This window comes from Caretta caretta, chromosome 8 (genome assembly GCF_965140235.1).
Source record: "Caretta caretta isolate rCarCar2 chromosome 8, rCarCar1.hap1, whole genome shotgun sequence".
In the NCBI taxonomy this organism is placed as follows: domain Eukaryota; kingdom Metazoa; phylum Chordata; order Testudines; family Cheloniidae; genus Caretta; species Caretta caretta.
Genome location: NC_134213.1, coordinates 78303652 through 78327379, shown reverse-complemented (window position 1 = coordinate 78327379; position 23728 = coordinate 78303652). Strand labels below are relative to the sequence as shown.

Below are 23728 nucleotides of genomic sequence, written 5' to 3'. Positions count from 1 at the left end.
GGCTTAGTGCAAGTAACTACAAATAATTTTATTCCTGGCAATGTCATTTTAAAGGCATATGCTTTATCGAATTAGCTGGCTTTACCTCTTCCTAAAATGACTCCATTATATATATATATATTTGTGCAATTTGTATTACTTGACTTTTGTACTAAGCTGTGGATCCAATGATGGTGATATGAGACCCATATCTTGTAAACTCTTACCTATATGAATAGTCCTCACTGACTGATTTCAATGGGATTCTCTACTCTTGTGGGTAATGTTACTCGTGTGACTAAGGATTTGAAGAACAAAGTGACATTGTCACAGTGACATATTGTCACTAATAAAGTGACATAGTGTGTCTATTCTAAAAATAGCTCAATTTGCTATTTAGAGCAGATAGCATCGGCTAGTGGTTAGAGGAAGGTGCTGGAAGTCGTATGGATTTTCTTTTCAGCTCTGTTGGACTCTTTTCTGGTCTTTTGCTCTCTCTCCCATCAGTAGAAATTGGACAGTAATACCAACTCTACCAGGCTTACTTCAGTAAGGTTTTAAAATTCTTTGAGATCCTGGAATATAAGGGGCTATATTAATGAAAAGTAGTATTATTTAAAAATAGCAAATGGCAGTTTATTTTCACAGCAACCTCCAGAGTCATGCGATTGAAGAGTTTGCTTTAAGGGCTGGGTTGCTTGTCCAAAAGGTGTAGATTGGAAGAGACAGAGAATAGCAGGGGTGCAACAAGGAGGATCTCTCCATGAAGTGGCCACCTCAATAGTTCAGGAACCTAGGGGAAAAGAAATAAGACAGCTGAACCTCTACAGGATTCTGCATCGGTTAGAGACCGAAGAGAGACTCATTCCATGGAATTGAGAGGAACTCTACTCCCTGGATTCTGCACTCCCTGGACACTATCTCATGGGCATGGAAGTAATTTCAACATTAGTTGAACCCCCTCTCAGCCATTCAGGTAGCAGCTTTCATCCAAGCCACTTTAGGAGTCTCTCCCTGACTCTTAAAATGCCATGTTATCAGCAGACAGATTTTTCTTTTGTGTTGTATATATTATTTATTCAGCCACAATTAAGAGTTTTCCAGGGAGAATCATGCCAGATGGATTGAAACCTTATGGACTCAACTCACCTGAAGTCGGTGGTCACATTTATGCCCACTATTAAACTACCAGTTACACAGAACTATATTAACTTACCATAGAAACACCTCAGCTCATAACAAGAGTATGCTGAACTGACTAATTACATTGTGACACACAATGAAAAACATAGCAATGAAGGTGACAGCTCAGCAACAGCAGATGCTGCACAAAAGAAAAATTAGAATATTATTATTCTGCAAAATGCTCTTAGTTAAGGTGCTTTTTAATTAATCACAATTGGTGAAAATATTATAGAAAATGCAGAGTTGAATATATTGTAACAGGTGTTTAGGAAGAATCTTTAAAACCCTAAATGGTCTAGGACTTGGCTGCTTGGGAGAGTCTCTCTCACTTTATAAAATACCATCATGTTGAAGACTGGTAAACTCATCAGGGTCAATAACAGAGCTTTCTTGGTTCAAACAAACAAAAAAACCTTTCCCTGTGAGAAACCCTTATGGGTCCTCCAGAGTCTGAATTTGGTGTAACCCTCAGGACCTGACAGAGTTAGATAATTAAGATTTTGATTTATTTTAGCTTTGGCTCTGTTTGGACTGCTGTTAGCCAGTCAGAGCATAGGCAAATGGCAATTGTTGATATCTGTAACGTACCTTGTCACTTTAAGTTTTAAATTGTACCAGAACCTAAATGACAAATATTTAGGTGGAGAGAATGTATTCGTATATTTGTGGAGATGATATCTAGGTGATAAATTGCATGGACATGATAAAGAAATGGATCCCTCATTTTTAACCGTATCCCTTGTCCACTTCTGATGAAGGTTCCTATCCTTCAATGAGCTCCCAGTCAACTGTTGTATGTATGCTGGGGAAATGCATAGTGAAAGATTGGCTGTTTCCCTACATTTAAATCGTATCTCTGACTTTTAATATAATATTTAATGGCTATGTCATCAAAAATGTAACTTTATATCTATGTCATCCACAACTGTTTTCCTGTAGATGTTTTTTTTACCTAAACATTTTTTAAATTCTAACTTCTTTTTGGTCCAATTAAGGACAAGATGCAGAAATAAAGGACACCTATAGGTGGCGCTGTGGTTAAAGTACACCTGGATTTTGATTACAGTGACAACGTTTACTTTTTGGTCTTTCAAGGAGATAATGCAGTTTTCATATTAGTACAAATACACCATCTGCAAATAAATGTCCCCAACTAAAATCTTCTCACCAACATATGTGAATATATCACTTCTAAATTAGTTTTACAGAAACAGCTCTAGGATTTTGTATTGCCCTGGGCACTGATACTGTGGCATCACTACACATTTTACTGCCCAAAGCAACCAACTGCTCCACCTGGTGAGGTAGGCCTGGGACACCTATGACTAAATGTTCATTTCATTCTGGGATATTTTTAAAAGGTACCTTACATATTGTCACTAATTGTGCCTTATTAAAAACCTGTTTTTAACTCTGACCAGCATAAATCTGATGTTCTAATTTTAATTATTGTTGTTTACAAGTTGCTAAACAAGTAATTTGAGATTATAAACTTTTTATGCTAAATAAATGAATCCTATATATCTGTTTATTTATATCACTCTTTTAGCTGTGTTTTGCTCTGTAAAGCATATTGCCATATACTGGGTGAGACTATACTAGATAAAAGAAAAGGAGTACTTGTGGCACCTTAGAGACTAACCAATTTATTTGAGCATAAGCTTTCGTGAGCTACAGTCACTTGCATCCGATGAAGTGAGCTGTAGCTCACGAAAGCTTATGCTCAAATAAATTGGCTAGTCTCTATGGTCCCACAAGTACTTCTTTTCTTTTCTTTTATCTAGTATAGGCTGAAACCTATACTAGATAAGAGACTAAACCTGCAAAAAGTTACCCCTAGACTCTCATTACTTGCAGGGATTACTGTTTGCAAGAATAGAACCCCCAAAGTTGTGCTGTATTTTATGTCAGTGGTTTTTAACCTTTTTCATTTGTGGACCCCTAAAAAAAATTTGAATGGAGGTGTGGACCTCACTGGAAATCTTAGACATAGTGTGCAGACCCCTCCTTGAAAACCACTGTTCTATTTAAAGCTTCTTTCAGTACTAATTATTACTTGGAGTCCTTCCCCCCCGCCATATTTGCCTGTGTTGTGTGCTATGTGCTGGGGACTTGAGAACTGTGCCATTAATATTTAATTTTTCCACTCTGTGTATAACTACTGAATATTAGTTCCTCTAATTGGCTTTCATACTGTTTGGGTTTCTTCTTTAGAGCACCACTAGCACCTTTCAAGTGGCACACTCTGCAGTTAACTGCCAGCTGACTATAGAACATATTCCCCCTTTAAACCTTTATGAAGTATTAATAATACTGTCTTGTATAGGGGCATTCATTTTTAAGTAGACCTTCCCATTGATTGCAGTAGGGAGTACTTAAAAATCAGTGGCTTGATAGGGTCAATTCCACTGGCAGAATTAGAGAGCCACTTTACTCGCAACTCCCCTCCCCGTCTTTTCCTTATCAAAGGGTCACATTCTGGCCTGAGATACACACCTGTCACGGGGAGCTGTGTGTGAATAGAATATGATCCCAAGTGCCCGCTCTAATTTCTGAACAAAAGTATCCGGAGAAACTAGATTAGGACTTGATCCTGCAGCTCTTGATGCCAAAGGAAGCAGGATTGTCTCTTTAGTGATTATGTGGACCCTCGCCCCCTCCGCTTCGCTTAAACGCGAAGAGTAATATTACGTACCCATGTAGAGTGCTTAGGCAGAAGAGCTCTATATATAACCCCCTGCAAGAGGAAAGCCCAGCAGTTGGCGTGTGTGCATTTGTTGTACAGACGATCAAAGGGCTGAGAAAGGGCAGGTAGGAGACACTTAAAGAGGACCCACTACAACCTGTTCCCGGGGGGGGTCTCTATGCGATCAAAAATGATTCTCTCAAATAAGTTCCTGAAGGGCCGCTGGGGGGGAGGAAGGGGCAGTAATATTATGAGCCTCCCCCAGAGCCGGCAGCACAGTCAGTGAGGGTAGGGGACGCTCAATCCCCCCCCCCCCCAGTGACGCTGATCAGCAGCACCAAGCACAGCCTCTCCTCGCTCCCTAGCCAGGCTGCTGCTTCCCACCTGACTCCCTCCTTCCTCCCCGCCTCTCCCTCCCCCCCGTCGCCTTCGCCCATTCCTTTGTCTCGGCGGGGATTGGCAGGTTTTATTATTCCGCCTGAACAAGCGGGGGGCGGATTGGCTGCGCGCGGCTGACGGTGGGAGCAGAGCCGGGATGTAGTTGGGATTTTGCTCTGTCAGTAACACACGTGGATGGGCGGCGGAAAGAGACGCGCACGGAGAGGGGGCCTCCCTGCGAGTCCTGCCAGCGCCGCCGCCGCGGAACCCCAGCGGTAGCAGCACCAGCGGCTCCTCGCCCCGGCCGCTCTCCTGCTGCCCGCGCCCGGGGCTCCGAGGCGTTTTGCCGCGCGGCGGGCGGTTGGTCGGCTCTCTGCTGCAGGAGGCTCCGGACCCGGCCGAGGAGGGTGGAGGTTGAGGGCGGGGGGAGCGATACAAAGTGAAGCCACATTGCCAAACTTACCCAGCGATTGCGGCGGCGGCGCCCTGTGCCGACAGCCCAGCGGCCGGGACTGAGCGCCGCGGCTCCCTTCCAGGGAAGCGGGGGCTGGAGGAAGGGCTCTGCCGCACGTCTCTCGTCTGTATTTTGCCAGCCGGGCTGCCGCTGACGGGGGTGGGGAGCTCTGCCGGCGGACGCGAGCATTGTGTTTGGTTCTTTGCAAGAAAACCTCTCCCTGACACACCACCCTGTAAACCAGAGCGGCGCTGCTCCCCGACCTCTTGCAATATAGAGGGGAAACAGGTAAGGGGGTTCTTTTTTTGCATGCGCTCTGTCTTCTTTGCGGTCGTCCCCCCCCCCCCCCCGAATCGTCTCGGATTTCGGGTAAACTCAATCGGTCGCCTGAAGGAGGGTGCCTGTAAACTCTGGGGGAGCCGAGCAGCAGCGGGGCCGGACGCACTGTAGCTGTCCCTGCTTACAAAAGGCTCCTTTGCTGCTGCTCTGGGCTGCTTTTCCCTGCTGTTAAAGGAAAAGGGCTTTGCCTGGCTCAATGGTGAACTGAGGGGAAGAGGAGGGTGTGAGGACCCGCCACCCGCTCTCTTTGTAGTAAACAGTATTTTGAAACAGTGGCAGGAAAGATCAAAGTGAGCTCCCTAATTCTTTCCTTTCCAATTCCCTGCCTGCCCTTTCTCCGCCCCCCCCCCCCAGTCTTTTGTTTCAATCTAGGAGAAATCCGGTGAATCACCTAATTAAAACCAAGACATGAATTAAGCATCCATTTTTTTTAAACTACAAATTGCCAGCTCTGCGCTTGTCCCTCCCTTGGTCTCCATTAAAAAACACCAGAGACATTGTTAAAAGGGGGCTTATTTTGCCTCTAGCAGCCAGCTCTGCTTTCTATTTCACTGACTCTATCCCAGGACCTAAATTGCTTGGCTATGTAATTACTAGAGTAAGCCTATTTAAGTTAAAAGCTTCTCTCTTCCCCCCACCCCGCCATGAAACTTGATGAGGGCCCGTCCTTAGTTATCAGGGGAGTCACTTTCTGCTCAGTCCTCTTGATTCATCTCTTTTAGATTTAATCAGCATTAAGGTATTGCTTGTTCTTAAGAGCTTTAGCTTAATGGGGTTACTGGATGCCTTTCTCAGTGTAACGTTTCCTTTTTTAAAATATAGTATATGTTTACCGTTCAGCAAGACTGGGAACGGCAGCTTGGAGTCTTGGGTTTTTAAAGAGATCTGAAGTTATTTAAACCTTTTTTAAACATTTTAAAGTCTCAAAGCAGGAAATGCAGCTTCGCTTAGGTTATGGATAGAAACTTAACAAAAGGCAATTCCTTGAGCAAATGCATCAGAAATCAATTTACATAAAGGTATATGATGCATTCAGATAAATGCAATGCTAATGGCTTTTAGAGTGGTTCTCTTTTCAAAGTCTCAGGGTTTTTGTTACAGCTTAATTGGTGCAGTTCTTCTGGTTTATTGTGCGGTCACTGGACAGAAGTTCAGGAACTCTTTCTGGGGAAATGTGTGCTTAAAATCGGCCTATTTAAGGAATGTAAATTCTGGCTCCCCTGTAGCCAAGCTGGGCCAGTGGGCAGGAAAAGTTCGCCCTCCCTCCTTTGGAGGTATCAGTCTGAATGGCTTTAACAGATAGCCAGATGCCTCGCTATGAGCACATACGGTTTACAAAGGACAAAGACAAAACATGCTGCTTAATTGGCAGTAAATAACTTGATCTGTTTATACTATAAATGACTAGTGGAACACTAGGAGCTTATTGGACTCTGGATTGGAGGCAACAAATTAATCGCTTTAGAATAAGCTTTATGAATTGATTCCTATATTATCTCCCAGTTGTCCCGCTTGTAAAAAGCATTTATTAGAAAGTGGTGGGGAGGAAGCACTTCAGCAGTTTTGGAGGCAGCCATGCTCCAGCCTGAGTGTGGTGCACTTGAATGTTCTGGTCTATTGTATTATCAGTAAACTTTTTTTTCCCCTTTGGCGTAACAAAGGTTTAGCATTTAAATTGCTGATCAAGGGCAGATTAGCGAGACAAAAGTGGAGAGTGTTTGTATAGGAGTTCTAAAGTTCAATTATCCTTTATTCAGTCCAGTGTCCTAAAAACCCCCGAGAAAACACTCCACTGATTTTCTAAATAAAAACGAGATCTGGGACGATCATGGAGCCGGCCTTACAATGGCTTGCAAAGCCGCTCTTGAAGATTTGAAAAACCAGTTTCACAACTTTTCACGCTGCCCATATCTCTCCTTTTAGCACAAAACTCTGAACTGTTCCTAACTTGTGAACTGCAGCTACATTTCCCAGAGCTCTGCCTGCGCAGGGAACATGGCTTCAGCAGGGCTGCGGGCCAATTTGCTGTTCTCTTCCACTCTCCCGTTTTCATGTCAGTCGCGCCGGACCCCTGGGACTCCAGGTGGGGTACGAAGTTCGGTACATGTTGCCCAGTGTGCACGTGCATTTGGGGTGTACCAGAACCTCACTATAAGAGGGCGACAACAATAAAAGTGAGGCCACCGGTGACAAGTTGGGAGGGAAGCAGGCTCGTGGGGCCAGAACAAAGCCCGAGACAAGTAACAGTGTCCTTTTGCACTGTCCCCTCTCTGTTGCCGCCCCCCCCCCTTCCCCCGACCGCACCAGGAAGGGCATGGACAGGATTCATGGCCTGGAGTTAACCACCTCTCCCTCCCCCCTCTTCTCTTCTTGTTACACAGACCATGGTGAACCCGGGCAGCAGCTCGCAACCTCCCCCGGTCACCGCTGGCTCCCTCTCGTGGAAAAGATGCGCAGGCTGCGGGGGGAAGATCGCGGATCGCTTCTTGCTCTACGCCATGGATAGCTACTGGCACAGCCGATGCCTGAAGTGCTCCTGCTGCCAGGCTCAGCTGGGGGACATCGGCACCTCCTGTTACACCAAGAGCGGTATGATCCTGTGCAGAAACGACTACATCAGGTGAGAGAGAGGAGGCTGCACAGCAAGGGGCGGGGAGCAACTCTGTACCTGCTCGCAGGATAGCAGAGGAGAGGTCAGGCCAGTTCCTACTCCACTGCAATCAGAGACGCAGATTGGTCAGTCCTTGACTTCGGGGGAAGGAGGGTAAGATTTCCCTTAAGACCGAAGAGAATAATTGTGGCTCTTTCTCCAGCCACAGTTTGGGCTGCCCAGCAAAGAGAAGAGATTGGAGGCCCTGTAACTTGAAAGTGCTTGTCAGCACAAAACAAGTTCTAACTAAAAATAAACAGCAATCAGAAAGGCTAAATTAATCTGCTTTGTCCTAGTGGTGAAGTGTGAATCTCTAAACGGTAAATGTTAAAATCTAGGGCTTGAATAAGGTTGTGGTAGAGGTGCTAAATAATGAAATGCCTGCCTTTTAGTATCTGATTAATTATGATATTTACATAAGCACCTTTAAACTCCTTTGAGTGGAAACAGAATGACTCATTCTCTGTTCTTTGTAAAAGAGCTGATTAACCGTCAGTTGGAGGGCCAGAGATTCTACTTCTAGCCAAAAAAAACAGTGGCAATGTTTGTCTTCACATTGTTATAGAGAGGCTTTGGACCCACATTTCTCTAACTTTCAATATAGAAAAAGCTGGGAGAATCTAGGGGAACTGATTTCCTTAAATTTTAAATAGTTCACATGCCTCAGATTTGGGGGATGGCTGGGGAACTAAACCCCATTAATTTTATATCAGTTGAAGTACAGTACAGTATCCCTTCCAACAAGTTTCAATGCCATGAATGGAAAGAATTCAGGAGGTCAGGTGCCTATAGGATGTTTTCAGGTGAACTCAAGCTCCTTAAACTCATTAATTTAAAAGGAGGCATTTTGAAGGATTACACATTTAATTTGAGTAAATGCTTTGATAGACTGATGCACATGAATGCTTTAAGGAGAGGTTCTATTTCAATATCCAGTAATTAAAATACAAAAAGCCAAGCCCCTACATTCTGGCATAAGATAAATTCCTAGTTAAGACAGTTGGTTTGTTTAAATGCTTTTGACTTTTCATTTACTGTAAATGTCAAGAGTTACTCCAGGTTTATCTTTCAGTAAAGGTTGAAAAATTTTCCTCCCCCATGTGTAAATCATTTTGCTATAAATATTCCAAGTTTGTTTCTAATTAAACACTTACCTTGTACTCCAAATTGTGAGAGATCTGGATGCAGCACTGGGCTGAATTTGTGGGAATACTTTTCTTGGAGACCTCCTTAAGTTAAAATAATGGAGTAAAAGGATGCTTATTTATTCTGATGATGAAACCTCTGTTCTATTAGAGGCCTGCATCCTCATTCTGCTAAATAGAAATAGATGTTTTGGGGGATTAATTTCACTTTTTTTGTAAGTAAATGTTAGGAAATCAGCACATGCAGGTTTATAATGGTGCTTTCTGGTCCTCTTGCGAAGCAACAGCATAAGCCTGGCAGAATTCTAATTAAATAGAGCAGAACGGTGTTAAGAAAAGAGGTTTGTTTGAAGTGGAAAAATTGACACTACCATTCAGATGCACTGAATGGTACAGATTCATCTCTCAACCAAGGCCATCAAACAAACCTTCACTTCTGATTACTACTAATTAAAAAGAGAAGATCCATCCCCTGTATCCCCAAGGCAAGTTCAGGCATGCTTACTGGAATCTCCTCCAGTTGTGTGGCCATAATTTAATACCCACTATTTTAATGTAGGCAATTATGAATGAAATATTTTTATCAGGTGAGGATTTTGAATTGATCTCCTTGTTCCATTGCCTGGTTCCTCTCTGGATCTGTGTAATTTGACTTACCAAACACACACCTCTGATTTTAAAGGAGCTCTCTGAAACTTGAACTGGATAGTATATGCAAGGACGGTTCATAAAGTCTTGCATTAGGATAGAGGACTTTGTTGTTGAAAATCATGATCCTTATTTACCTGGGCTTCACAGCCGTCTTCCACGTGGGACCGCAACGATGTGCTGGTGTAACTGACTCTCTTTCCTCTCCCTACGTTTCAGTGTTGAATCGATGCCGCTAGATTGGCAGCGTTCTGCAAGTGTCTGTTTCTGTGGGGGCCCTCTCTCCGATTGCTGTGGAGGGAGCTTGCAACCACTCCCTTATCTGAGGCCAAATCCATAGGCGCAACTCTTAATTGGAGCCACAGGGGAAAATTAGACGTGAATCACAATGAAAAGAGGATGGATCAGCCCAACAGCCGCCACGTGAAAGGGGCTGGCTGCTCCCAACCCGGGGCAGGGACCACAGAACGATTTATTAAGGGGCTTTTAAACCGTCTGACGTGAGGGGCTGTGGTTTTCGAAAACAGCCCTCTACAGAGCCGCTGCCGCTGAAGGCCGGCCTGCCTGCCTGGGAAGGGGCTGGGGAGATGGGAATGCAGCCCCCCCGGAGACGCGTGTGCAGGGAGGAGAGTGCGCAGCCCTCCCCACCTTAAGATTCCAGATAAAGCAGCAGCGTGGCAGTGAATCCGCACAATTAAAAGCTTTAATTAGTGTCTCCTCCATTTTCTCTTCGTTCTGATAGGTTTTATCTAATGAGATCTGGTCCCTGGCTTAGATCTCCTCGGAATGACGTGTCCGAAATGAATGAGAGCCGCGTCGCAAACAAAACATTTAATTAACAAAATTGGCCTCTAACGGGGTGGGGGGGGGGGGAGAGATTAACCAGGCTCTTCTTAAAGGGGCAGCGCCTGCAAATCCTCCCCTGCCCAAATGTCGCGTGCAGTGCCCCCTCCTTTCGCCCTCACTCGAGGGCTGTAGGGAATGGGTGACTTGTCTCCCTCCCAGGTAGGCGAGGGAGGGACGCAAGGATCAAAGCAGAGACAGGGGAACGCTGCGCGAGGACTCTTACAACGTGCTGCCACCCCCCGCCCCCGCCTTTCCCGGGCTGCGTGAATCCCCGCAGCTCATCAGTTCAGACAAGTCAGCCGGGCCGGGCTTGAAAGAAGAGTTGAAGGAAACCTGCCCGGCCGCCACGGGGCCACCCCCTTCAGTGTGGAGCTGCGCGCTGACATGCCGGGGCAGGCGCGGGATCCCAGTTCCAGGGGAGGGGGAGGAGAGCGCGCGCCTCATTGCCATTCACGTGGCTGGCCGCAGCCGCAGTCTGCCGTGCGGGTTATGGAGGGGAGGGGAGGGGAGGGGAGGGAGCCGCCAGGCAACGAGTTCATTTCCCTGGTAATCAACAGCAAGCTGCTATATTCAGGGAATGCTGTCCCTTTAATTGAACAGGCTAGGTAATTAAATGGCACTTTTCCAATAGGACGTGCTAGGTAAATCTAATAGTTGGTTATTTAATATCACTTTGAAGTCTGCCCACTCAAGCACAATGACAGCACAGGAGCATGTGAACTATTAGCTAGGAGGAAAAAAAACCCAGGATCTCAAAAATTAATTAAATCGCATGCAATTTAGGGGGAACGTTTATCTTGATTTGTCATAACAGAATTAATTCAAGGCCTCCAATTCACTTGGGGGCAGATCTGTTACTCTGAATTAACCAAGCGTAATTTGGCTGATTTCTTCTCTCCTCTCCCTCCCCCCTTCTCTAATGCAGCACTTGCCATTATGCACAGCCCCCCTTTAAGTATCAATAGCTTCTTGTGCTTTTAAGGTGCTCAGCCTCCGGTTATTCTGAAGTACCTTTAATGGACTTGGCTCTAGGCACAATTTCTGTGTTGCCTTTCTTTGTTACATTTAACATAGCTGTTGCAGAATATAGGGAATCTGCTGGAAAACCAGTTGCTTATGGATCAGTAGTTTTGGAGGTGCCTTTCTCTGTCAGATAAGGCGTGGATATTTGTGGGTTCTAATGTGTGCCTTACTGTGTAGGAAAAAGGAATGACGGCACTCAATGTGCCTGTCTCTACAGTTTTGGAAAGAACTCCTGAAACCTATTAACTTTGTTTTTAGGTATACTTGAGTAGCACTTCTATTGATAACACTGGATTTTGGGTAGTAAGATGTAGAACTGGACTGAACAGGCTTCCTGCTGCCCCCTAACCCACTCTTGTCAAAGTTCTGATAGCACTATGTAGGAACTACATGGTAGTTAATTTAAGGTAGGATGGTAGAATGTTGTAAGTGGAAAAGGAAGGTTCTTCTACATATAAGGAACCTCTTGATGTTTGTGATTGATTGCCTTGCCCAAATGTTGAAATATTTAACGACCTTCTAGGACTGAGGACCCAAAGAGAAAACTGAAACCAATTCTGTCATCGCAATTAAAGAGTCCCCTGGCTTTAATTAGCTTGACCTGGGGTATCTCTCCCCATTGCTGGAGTTAAAGAGAAAAGAGCCCATTAAAGTCTGGTCTGAGACCGATAGCTACTTAATTGAGTACCTAAAGCCTCAAGCCTTTTAAATCAAATGCTGTCCTGGATGGTCCCCCTGGTTAGATAATTAGCTTTCCAGCCTTGCAGAAACAGTGTAAAAACTTTTCAATAAAAGGACAGTTACAATAGTGGACTTGGTTCTTGGTAAAAAGGAATAAAACTTCTCTAAAGATATAAACCTCTTTTCTGTTAAAGCTGCTACAAAATAAGAGAATTCATATCAACGGCAAAGACAACATAAGCTACATTCTCTTGTTAAATAATAGACCAAGCACTGAATAGATTTAGTAATAATGTTCTAACTTTGCAAGTAATTTTTATGAATCTCTATAAATCTTATGATTTCAGCTGTGATTCTTTGAAATGTTGAATTGTTCTAGAAATATGGTTGGGAAAGAGATGTGTGAAAAGCTGCTGGATTACAGTTTGACTACATTGATTATTAAAATTTACTTTGACTGACAGTCAAGATGTACAACTGATTTTATTCAGGGGGAATTGTATAATAAATGAGTACTTAATGAAGAAAAGTGGCACACAGAGATCAGTATTTTAAAAGCTGTATTTTTAATGGTATGGTGCAATTGTATAGGGTTATGAAAGACATTATGCTTATGCGCATATATATATATATATATATACACACACACACACTCCCCAGGAGAAATGTCATTTCTCCATTCAGCTGTAAGTTCCTGTTTTTCATTTTTTTTCCATAATACCTTTGTCAAATTTGGACCCAAAAATACAAATTAGGGTTTTATTTTAGTAATGTGATAACAGTCCCATTTCTGCTTTTAAGCTACTTCCCATACCCCTTTTCTTCTTCCTAATTTCATTGATAGTAACAATAAAAGATGGAAAGCTCTGGGAGCAATCTCAGTAGTTTTTGTAAATGCTGTGAAGTGGTTCTGGTTTAGATGATACCATAATAAAGGCCCCATAGGTTCGAGGCAGTGCAGTCCTTTGGCAGGAGGTCCTGACAGTGTATTAGTTCAGCTTTCCCTTTGTAACCATTCTGATTCTGCAAGAACGTGTCAATGTGTCGTGGATCTCAGACTAATTAGTTTTGAAATGGAGTTTTGATTGAACTCTTCAAATCGATGCTGCTGCAAAATTTGTTTCTCGGGCTTCCTATTAAAAGCCATCTTAAGGGGCAGTTTTACTACTCTCCCTGTCGTTCAGTCGATACATTTAATAACAACTTACAGGCTATTTTCAATAAAGTGGCGACAGCAAATTAGTAGTTTGAACATGACAAGCCTCCTCTGCAACCTCAGATTCTGAAAATTCAAAGCAATTATTTTTATACAGAGGCATGCTGCAATCATTCAGATTATGGGTATTCTGTAGTAACACGTCTCCTTGGTTGACACAAACAGAATTTTATGACTTTATTTGGATAGGAACGAAATGCAAATATTAATATTTATTATGACACCAATACATTAATTTGTAAATCCTATTACTCTGTTTTTACATCATGTAGGAAAGTGGGTCTGTGACCCTGCCAACTAGTTCAGGTTCCCTTTTCACTATGAAATGATTTTGGTAGTCTTCTTTTTTATAAATATTTGTGGATATTAAAAGGAGAATGCCAAAAACAAATAAAGCTTTTCTAATTCTTGCTAACCTGTCCTGTGAAAGTGGAAGTTCAATATTCATTTATGTATTATATCTTGACTCAGTGTGTTGTGCCTTTAAATGGATTTGAAGAATTATGTATATATTTTTTTCTTCACTACTCTTCTGCCTAACACACACACACTTCCCCCTCCCTTCCCCCCCAACCCCATGGCAGATGTTGTGGTCTCATTTGATTGCATAGGAAAACTGCAGTGATACAGCAAACACCCAGAGAGATATGATGACAAATGGGTCCAGATCCCGGTAAATTACTTTCTGCTCAAATCGAAATTTCATTCAGTTTGTTGCTAGCAGAGATGAAGTAATCTAAATTGTGGACTCAGGAGCAGATAGAGGGAAGTTGGAGCAAGCATTTCATTATCGAGAGAGAGAGAGAAGGTTAGGATGAAAGAGATGAGCAGAGGCAAATCTAAAGTGTTGACACCATGATTGAAAAGGTTAACCCATACACATTATATATCAACCTGGATAGCAGAGAGTTTCTAATGGAAACTCTGCACTGATGGAGGTTTACTGGAGTTTCAATACACTGAGCATGATGTCTTCTTAGATATACAATCAAATCCTCTTAACCCTTTTGATGACTCATATCTCAAGATATGATTAAAGTACAAAAGAGTTCTTCATATAATTTCAAGGACACAATGCATTTAAACTCCAGTCATGAATTGTATCTTTTTTTTTTCTTCTGATGAACCCAGTAATCTGATAAAATGTGTGTAGTACAGAATTGTTTTGTATTTGCTTGAGGTGCAAGTCAATATTTTTGATTAAATTCTGTGCATCCCTGTCTCTGAGGTAGGGTGAAGCTTCCGGTTATACAGAAATGTATCTTGCACATTACAGTATGTAAACAAGTTGAAATACGGGGGCAGAAGTCTAAAATAGTTATATAATATCTTGTCATGTTGATGCACAAAACCAATATTCAGAGCCTCTTGTGTATTAAATCATTCATGATCGTCACCCTTATTTCAGGTTATTTGGAAATAGTGGTGCTTGCAGTGCTTGTGGACAGTCAATTCCTGCTAGTGAGCTGGTCATGAGGGCACAAGGCAACGTCTATCATCTTAAGGTAGGTCTCTTCTCCTGTCTGTTGACTTTGTTAATAGTACTGCTTCACTGTGTGCTTCTTACATGGTATAACTTCTGCATCCCTCATATATTCCTAAAAGTGCAGGGCAATAATTACTAATAAGAGTGTGTGTTCTAAAACTTCCCATAGTGCATAGCGTTGTCCTCTAATAATCAGTAAAACTACACTTGAGTAACAGCAGGTAAGACCAACACCATATTTGGTGATACTAGAAACTAAGCAGCTTCAGACCTCATGCTTTACTGATAAATCTCTCAAGAATAACACTTAAACCTGCAGCATTTTTAATTGGTGCCAGTTTCATTTGCTGTGTCTTTCCTTTTCAGTGTTTTACATGCTCTACCTGCCGGAATCGCCTGGTCCCAGGAGACCGGTTTCACTACATCAATGGCAGTTTATTTTGTGAACATGATAGACCTACAGCTCTCATCAATGGCCATTTGAATTCACTTCAGAGCAATCCACTACTGCCAGACCAGAAGGTGAATACTCAGCAATTACTAATAAGCTTTATTAGAGTTAAATTAAGATCAATTTCTTTTCAACCTAATAGTGGACACTGTTCTCCCTCTTCTTCTCTCCCCCCCCCCCCCCCCAAACCACACACACAAAGGGGCCTTTGAATAACTGAATTTAGTTATAAGACTTTTTGGAGAAATATAAACCCTTAAATATGAAAGTTGTATTAATTGAGTTCAGTTTATTCAGATTTGGGTATTTCTAGCTGTATAGCTATTGAGCTAGTAACGTATAATGGGCTATGGGGAGCAAACCCTAATATAAACTCTCTTGAAGAGAAGCATTTCCTTTTAAAATGTTGAGATTAAGGATTGCAAGGGAGCAGGTTACAGTGGGAGGAAAATTAGATCCTTTAATTATGGTAACAAATGTCTTATGAAGAAAAGGTTCCTGAATTAGTAGAAACTAGGGCACATACCATTTCAGACTAACATATTACACTTAGTATGTTTCCTAAACTAATATTCAAAAACTGTGGTATCCTTAGAAAAGTAGTCTGAATGTTTTACATGTCATAAAATCAAAGTTTTATTCTCTCATCACTCCATAACACTAACATCTCCAGTAGAGATTGTGTATCCCTGTGCGTGACAGCTCTTGGTCCATAGTTGCAAGTAAATTGAGTATACACATGTAGTAGCAGAGGGAAAAATTTGTATCAACAGTTGTCCTGTAGTTCTAGAACTGGATAGTTTTAGATCTATTTTCATCTCCTTAATAAGTCCTATGGCTATGCAAGTGAGTGCATTTTGATACTGCTGTGCCTAATTTGTAACAATTACTGTCAACCTTCAGTTAAGAGACTGTTCATTCCACACTGGTCCAGAAAAGAGTGAATGTATGACTCTTGCACATAATTTTATTCACCTCATATTTCATACTGATTATGTATTGATGACATTGATTCATTTACTCTTTACAGCGCCACTTGCATGGATATTAAATCTTATTGACCACAGATGAATTTTAATTTCAGATTGGTGATAGATTTTTCCATCAGCTCTGATAGTATATTTGACTTTTTCATCATTAACCCAGGCAATCACACAGCACTGAGTTATTGCACTGAAACAAAAAGTGCACACTTCAGTTGGTAATTCTTTATAGATTTACAATAGGAACTTCATTAATGTCTGTAAGGATCACAAAAAATAACATTTATCTGCAAACAGGAATTCAGAAGATTAAAAAATAGCTGGGGAAAATGCTAGGCTTTTTATGTATTCTGTAACATACAAAAGAATTTTAAATTACTTATTTCTTTAGTGGGTAAATTTGTACAGGAAAACATGAACTGGTTTCTAATTTTGACCAGTTTTGTGTTGCATCGCTACATTACTATAGACTTGTTTGTCTTTTACTCTGCACAAATGTAACTGAATAATTTTAAGTATATTTCCAGTCTCTTAGAAAGTGAACTGTAATTACATCAAAATATGAACACTTATTTACTTAATTTGTCTATCAGAGTAACTGGATTGAATACTGAGTCTTAATTACTTGTTCTGCATAACTATTTAGGAGTGATGAAGAATATGAGGTCTGTTCAAGGAAGTACAAATGCATTTAAAGATTCATAGATCTATACTACTGTGTATTTTAATGAAACAAATCTATAATACAGACTAGCTAGCAATGAATCTGTTAAATGAACAGTTGCAGAGAACCTATTTCAAAATATAGGTAAAACCATTCATCTTTATATATAGTAGTAAAAAGTTTGCCATTCTGAGAAAATAAGTGCTTTATTCACTTGCCTTGTGTGGAGGTAAAGTTTATTGCAACTTCAGATAGGTGTCTAAATATTCACTTAGTTTTATCAGTGTCTTGCTATGCTTTAGCAAAACAAAAACGATTTAGTTACAAAAATATCAGTAGACACAGTGAGGAAAAGAGAAGTAAAACTGGCTTGTGTAGCTTGCAAAATTGCAGCTATCCTGCTAGGAGCTAAATGCAGAGGAAGCATTTAATAAGAACAGGGCCTCATTATCACTATCATTGGCTATTAACTACATTGCTACAGTATATGATGAGGCAGACAGAGGTGTTAAGGAGAAAATTGGAGAGAGAAATCTCACAATTAGTGTATTTTAGGAATAATTTCTTTATACCCACTTTCACAGGGGGAATTGGGGAGTAATGTGAACTTCGAAAACTGAAATCTATGTGAGGAAATGAGCTGGGGTCTGTCTGACTTCTAGTCTTGGAAACTAAAGAGGAAGGTGCCAAAAAAGTAATGTTTCTTTAAAATGCATAAAACAATATAAGAATGTACATATTAGAAGTACTTTCCAGAGAGCTATGTTATGGGCTACTGAGTAAAAACGTACTTCCAATTTGACAGCATTAGCTGAAATAGATACGATACCCAGTATTAAACGTTACAGACCAATCAATCTTCAGGTTTTTTGCTCTTTCCCTAAAGATTATGAGCAAAGTAGAATATAGCACAGCTATTCATAGCTAACTAGCTATTAAGAGGCCAAGGACAGTTTAATACAAGTATGAGGTTCTTGGTACTGTGACTTATTTTTGTTTTGCACACGTATGAAGCCATATTTGACAACTATGGAGTCAACTTATTACAGTCTTAGTCAATATAGGTCCCAAATGGAAGCTAGAGTTTATACTAGTGATTGGCACAAGTCTGAGTTAAATAGCCCAATTCTACTTAAAAGGTTGCTTTTTTACATAAAAATTACGTGCAATGATATTGACTCTTCCTGCCTTTCACCTTCTTAAGCTATGTTCAAAGGCTTTTAGCTATAACTTTTCATTATTTGCTGTGTATTTTGAAAAAATAAATTCAAGTATTTAAACTGTGTGCTGTTTACAAGCACAATGCAAAGCCCTAGAGTGCCAGGACATAAGGTCCTGGGTGCCACATTATTTAAAGGAGGGGGTGCTGTCCACTGCAGAGAACATAGTCTGCACCTAATTCACTATTTCTGGAAGTCATAGTGTTTTTTTTTTTTTTACTAGTTCTTGTTTGTTACAGCATTTCCATTTTCCAAAAAGTGGTGTAAGTTTTTTCCACCCATGGGCAATGTTTGGCGTGTTCACTTATGTTCAGCTCCTAAACTTTTAAATAAAGTATGAGTTAGATTACGTCTTGCTATTCTATTTCTTGGAAAAGATCTTTTTAAAAAAAGAAAATCTTCATTTACATATCACTCAACGATTCCCTTGTAGTTACATAATTGGTGTTGTCTGTGTCCGTAGTAGAGGCTATTTGATGCTCATTTATTAAATATGCTTGCTGGCTGCTCTCTAATCTTTGTTCTGGACAGACAAATTACCTTTCTCACACTGAGCTTCAGCTCTCGGGAATTAAACCTCCAAGCCTCCTCCACTTTAATTAGCTTGAAAGTGGGGGGTTGCAGTTACTACTAGACCTCAGGCTTTTAGTAACTTAAAGGGTGAAAAGAACTTCCTGGGAAGCTCAAAATGTCATTTAAAAACCATAAAAATCTAATATATATTATTTCATTTTGGTAATTGCCAACAGATTGTATTTGAAGACTCTGGATGATCATTTGTACTTTATCTATGAAAGTTAGATTTCTCTGGAGCTAGGCACTTTTAATTATCACAATTCATTAACACATCAGTGTGGAAGACCGTTTGACTTCATATATTAAAATGTTTATGTAACATTAACTAACATCGCAGATGAGGAATTTTTAAAAGGAGGGGGGAAATCCCCAAATATCTATATTTAGCTCTTGTGCTATGCAGCATATTAACCAAAGCTGCCTTGGGAGGATATTGGCTGTATTTCTTACTTTCTTCACATGGTATTTCTTCCAATTATAAGATCATATTACTAGCTTCTTCAAAGGCCAGGCATACCATTTCATTTCTTTCAATAGGGGCCCAGAAAAACACCTTTTTTCACTGTACGATTTCCAACCTGAAACTTTCTGAAAGAACACTTATTGTTACTGTCTCTTCAAGTTTAAAAACTGCAGCAAATGTTTGTTTTAGTTCTTCAGCATTTGAACATTAGTGGCATGAATGACTAGTGTAGAAAGCCTTAATCAAGTCGCAGTTGGAAAGTGATCTGATAAGAGATTCATGAATAAAAGAGAAGACACAAGCAGTTATGTTAGTTTCATATCTCAAATTTAGCTTATTAGCTAAGATGCCCATTTTTTTTATTTCTTACAGGTCTGCTAAAAGGTCAGAGTAATGCAGAATGCGTGCCTTCATCTCAAATTTTGTTCATCACAGATGGATCCCATGTCTCCAGTAGACACGTCACCTTTGTAGCTAGCATCAGTGCCAGCTCCATGCCATTGCACCTTCTTTATTCTTGATTGCCCTTCCTACATTTATTGGTGTATTAAAATGACTGAATATGAACATTAAGGACTCCATGAACCTGGGCTAATGGGAGACTGTAGAGAAAATGAAAAAAGATCCACCGGAGGACATCTTTGGGGGCGGGGGTGGGGAAAATGTCTAAGGAAGCTGATTAAAAGCAGCATTTGAATCTGCGTTCTACACTCGTTAACAATTAGCAGGGCACTGGCCAGAGTTTGTACCCAGTGTTTTACCTTAACAACATTCTATTTGCTCTTTGTATATTTAAGTGTTGTAAGGAAACGTGTTTCAATCAAACTGAACATGAGATAAAGGAAAGATGTGGCTTTTGTGATAGAATATCACAAACACTTTTATTGTCTCTCTCTGTAAAATACAATGTATGTATGCATGTAAGTGTTTTTGTCCCCTACTGTTGCTACTTCCCATGGCGCCAAAAAAAAAAAAGGCAGGCTCATAGCAGCTACTGTGTAGAAATTTTCACCTACTTCTAATTTGCTGAATGAAGAAAAATCTTTTATTTGTGATATTTTCAGAGACATTTGCTCTAGTACGGTGTATTTAAATAATAAAAACTTAAAACAAAAACACTTTATTGACTTTGGGTTTTAAAAGCTTTGCTTTGTTATACCACATTCTAAACTTTATGTAGCAGTTGCTTTAATTGTAAATAACTTTAAATCTAGTTTTCTTCTTAGTTTTATGCCAATAAGGCATTTGTCAAACTACTTAATCCTGTCACTTTTGGCAGCGGTGCAGAGCAATGCTCCAAAACTTTTTTGTTCAGAATATTAATTCTGATAACAGCAAGCCTATCCTTACAGTTCAGCCATGTTGCAATGAATCTTGGTATGTACAAAAGTAACCACGGTCTTCCTTCATCCAGTCCTCCTTCAGAAGGGAACACACATACATACATATATATAAAAAACGTTATAGGAAAAACTCGCAACAAAGGGGTATGTGTTCTCTGACCCAATTCTTGAATTGGGTATTCCTATAAGGAGGTTTAGTAGTACCTCTGAATCTTGGCTATAGGAGAATAAATCACACTGAACAGTGGTGGTCTTGAGGGAAGAAAATGCCCTTTCCTGGCCTTTTTGGTACTAACGTGATCTTAAATGTGATCTGTTCTTGATGATTTATTATTATTTTTATTTTTAGTTTGAAAGAGAAGTAGGATTTCACCTAGTTTTTCCTTGAAATGCTAATTGGCTAACTATAGGGCATTCAGAAAAAACATTCCATGCTCTTGCTAGATGTGGGAAAAAATTATATTATGAACCTATGGACATAAGCTGTATGCCTTATACCGGGGAACAATGTTAAGTAGGCCTGGGAGATGCCTCTACTGCATTGCAACATTGTTAAACATTAGCAAAAGTCGCTACTTTTTTCATAGGCTAACAAGCTTGAAGTATATAATATTTTCTATTCACATTTTTAATTGTGCTTTTAAAAAGGTATTTATTCATTCATCTTGCCTAGTTACAGAGCAGCCATGACACATTAAGTGTTTCTGGTCATGCTGATGGGAGACTTAAGGTTAAGTCCAGCTTTTTGTGTATCTAAACAACCAACAGCAAGCTTCTCTTTGCATCCTACTTCCTGGAACTTCTTTATATACAAAGTCTGCTAAATATCTGCTTTTAACACTTCAATGCTTGGAAAAATAAGACATTTCTTTGGGGGAGGAGAGACTGGTTTACCATATACTGTCAGGCACAAAAAACAAATGCGTGAGTGCATGAAGTGTGTGGTATTAAAAATTCTCTTATGGATAGTTTTCACGGCTTTGTTTTTAAAACATAATTACAGATTTTTAAGATGCTTCTCAGCTTTTTTTGATCCAGCATTAAATCTTTAGGTAGAGTTCTGCAAATTGTGCTGCTTTAATTTTTTTGCAAAGATGCTTTGAGACATACGAATATAGAATTCAAGTATTAGTGAGACTGTAGACATCTTTTATATTCTATCATTATAAGCACACATGGTAGAGTGTTTAAATTGAACATGTACAGCTTTTTAGTTGTCCAATAACCTAGAAATGCTAAGAAGATGGTTAATAACTTAGTATGGCATTTAGTGATGTAGAGGTTGAAGTTCATTAAAGGCTTTAAATAAACTATTATATGACTGGTTTGTAAAGCACAGCTACCTATTTAATAGCAAGCTTTAAAAGCATTTCGTAAGTTGCAGACCTATAAGATTACAAATGTCACTCATGTTAGCATAATCCACATGCAAGTGGTGAAGCCTTTGCTTTGATGTGCTAAATTGGAGGAGGACTAATGGAGCTATGAATATACAATGGAACATATTTAAGTAGTATTCTTACTTTAGGTAAAACACTTTCTTGAAACCAGAGGCATTTCAAACAATAAAAATGGGCTTTAATGGGGATGCTAGGTGTGGATAGAAGGCTCCTGGAACCACTTAGATTTGTCCTTATGTGAGAAATAACTTGTGCTATTTTTTTTTCCCTCTTAAGGAGGCCTATAAGGAAAAACATGTACTTGTTCACCTTTTACCACATGTGTTTACTGCACTGATTCTGTGAAATATATGCTATTTGGTGTTCTGAAAAGCCATACAAATACAGTGTCATTTAGTAAGAGCTCCCACACTTTCAAAGATGAATGCTGTTTTAAAAAATGAAAATTACTAATCTGAAATCCTAGCGAACTGATAAAATGTTCTGTTTATATTGCATAAATGTCTCAATCATATAAATTGTCACTCTTCTTAATGAAACAATTTTGTAAAAAGATTGCTCCCTAAAAGGGTTTAATGTTTTTACCTATCCAGCTGTCTAGTTATGAGGTTTACTCATCCCAACAGGCACTGGGACATTAAGCCTTTCCAAACCAAATTCTGTTTGCCACAAGATACAGTCTTTCCAGTCTTTCATGATTTATCTTTAAATATTTAAACAGGTTATGTAGTATCTTATGAAATATAAAATGAGGCTGTCACACCAGAATGAAGCCTCTGAAATTAAGTCACATATTAAGAATATTAACCACATTGAGCTTGTCTCCTGTTTGCCTTATTAGTTAACACTGATAAAATTTGCATCAACTAATTTTAGGTTGAATTTTAATTTGTTTTTAGTATTTAAATGCCAATATAGTATGAGTTCATATCCCTTGCTATTATGATTTAAAAAATTAGTTTCAAATTATATTACTCTCTCCTTCCCAAGAATTATATATCAGAGTCTGGCAAACAGCCATATGCCATTATTCCAAACAGCTCTATTGGAGGGAGGGGAAGGAGAAAGTCAGTGGAAGCCACAATCTTTAATTTTAAGTACTAACCTGCTTTAGTGTGGCATTATCTCTAAGTGGTTGTGTTCTTGGACTGACCTCGTTACCAGAAACTATAAAGCAGGAAGTTCTAGATAGCCAGTGCTACTGCTTGTTGCTTTGGTTCCAGGTGTATGTCTCTTGTCAGTCCAGCTAAGCCACAGAAAAGCTTATTGTAATTAAGTAGCAATTTGTTTCCATGAAACTGCAATTAAAGTATGACTGAGCAGCCATTTTAGATTGGCAGTGCTTTGAATGCATGTTAAACAGTGAGCAGCTCTCATTTTCTCTCTGTAGAGTCTGAGCTCTGAATAACAGTGAAGTAAGTGAGCTGTGGCTCACGAAAGCTCATGCTCAAATAAATTGGTTAGTCTCTAAGGTGCCACAAGTACTCCTTTTCTTTTTGCGAATACAGACTAACACGGCTGTTCCTCTGAAACATGCTCACCTATGTCCCTTGTCAAGTTAAAAGAATCCGAGTCCTCACTGAAGCACTCTGATCTCATTGTGAACATGCTGAGAGCAATGACAAGTCAGGGCTGATCTTTGGAAGTTGAACTTTAAACTTTAGGTACTGTAAGTTGCATTACTATGTTCTGTTCTTGTATAAGCAAGGATGTGTACATTTCCTACAGGGAATGTTTTCAACTTCAGATTGATTCTGTTGAGAATGAACTGCAAGTAGGGGGAGGGTCAAGCCAATAATGTACTAGAGGTCCTGACTTGTTAGAGCTGTGTAAACAGGGTTACTGTATCTCCATAATTGCAACTAATAAAAGGCTAGAACAAAATGCAAATTGTGTTTATAAATTGTTTTAA

The 23728-nt window shown here is 40.2% G+C and overlaps 1 protein-coding gene across 1 annotated transcript; it reads left to right on the top strand.

Annotated features, from left to right (window-relative positions):
* The first annotated feature begins 4419 nt into the window (after positions 1-4419).
* Positions 4420-23706, top strand: LMO4 (LIM domain only 4). The gene is made up of 5 exons (XM_048859859.2): positions 4420-4970; positions 7403-7641; positions 14639-14735; positions 15083-15238; positions 19446-23706. Exons 2-5 carry the CDS (start codon positions 7406-7408, stop codon positions 19452-19454), a joined length of 498 nt encoding a protein of 165 aa, XP_048715816.1. The 5' UTR covers positions 4420-4970; positions 7403-7405; the 3' UTR covers positions 19455-23706.
* The last annotated feature ends 22 nt before the right edge of the window (positions 23707-23728 follow it).

What these genes read in the sequence shown, in the direction of transcription:
- LMO4 (XM_048859859.2), top strand. Translation starts at nt 7,406, where the DNA reads ATGGTGAACCCGGGCAGCAGCTCGCAACCTCCCCCGGTCACCGCTGGC. An exon ending in TGCAGAAACGACTACATCAG is followed by an intron (nt 7,642 to 14,638) that starts GTGAGAGAGAGG and finishes CCCTTATTTCAG; the next exon opens with GTTATTTGGAAATAGTGGTG. An exon ending in GCAACGTCTATCATCTTAAG is followed by an intron (nt 14,736 to 15,082) that starts GTAGGTCTCTTC and finishes TTTCCTTTTCAG; the next exon opens with TGTTTTACATGCTCTACCTG.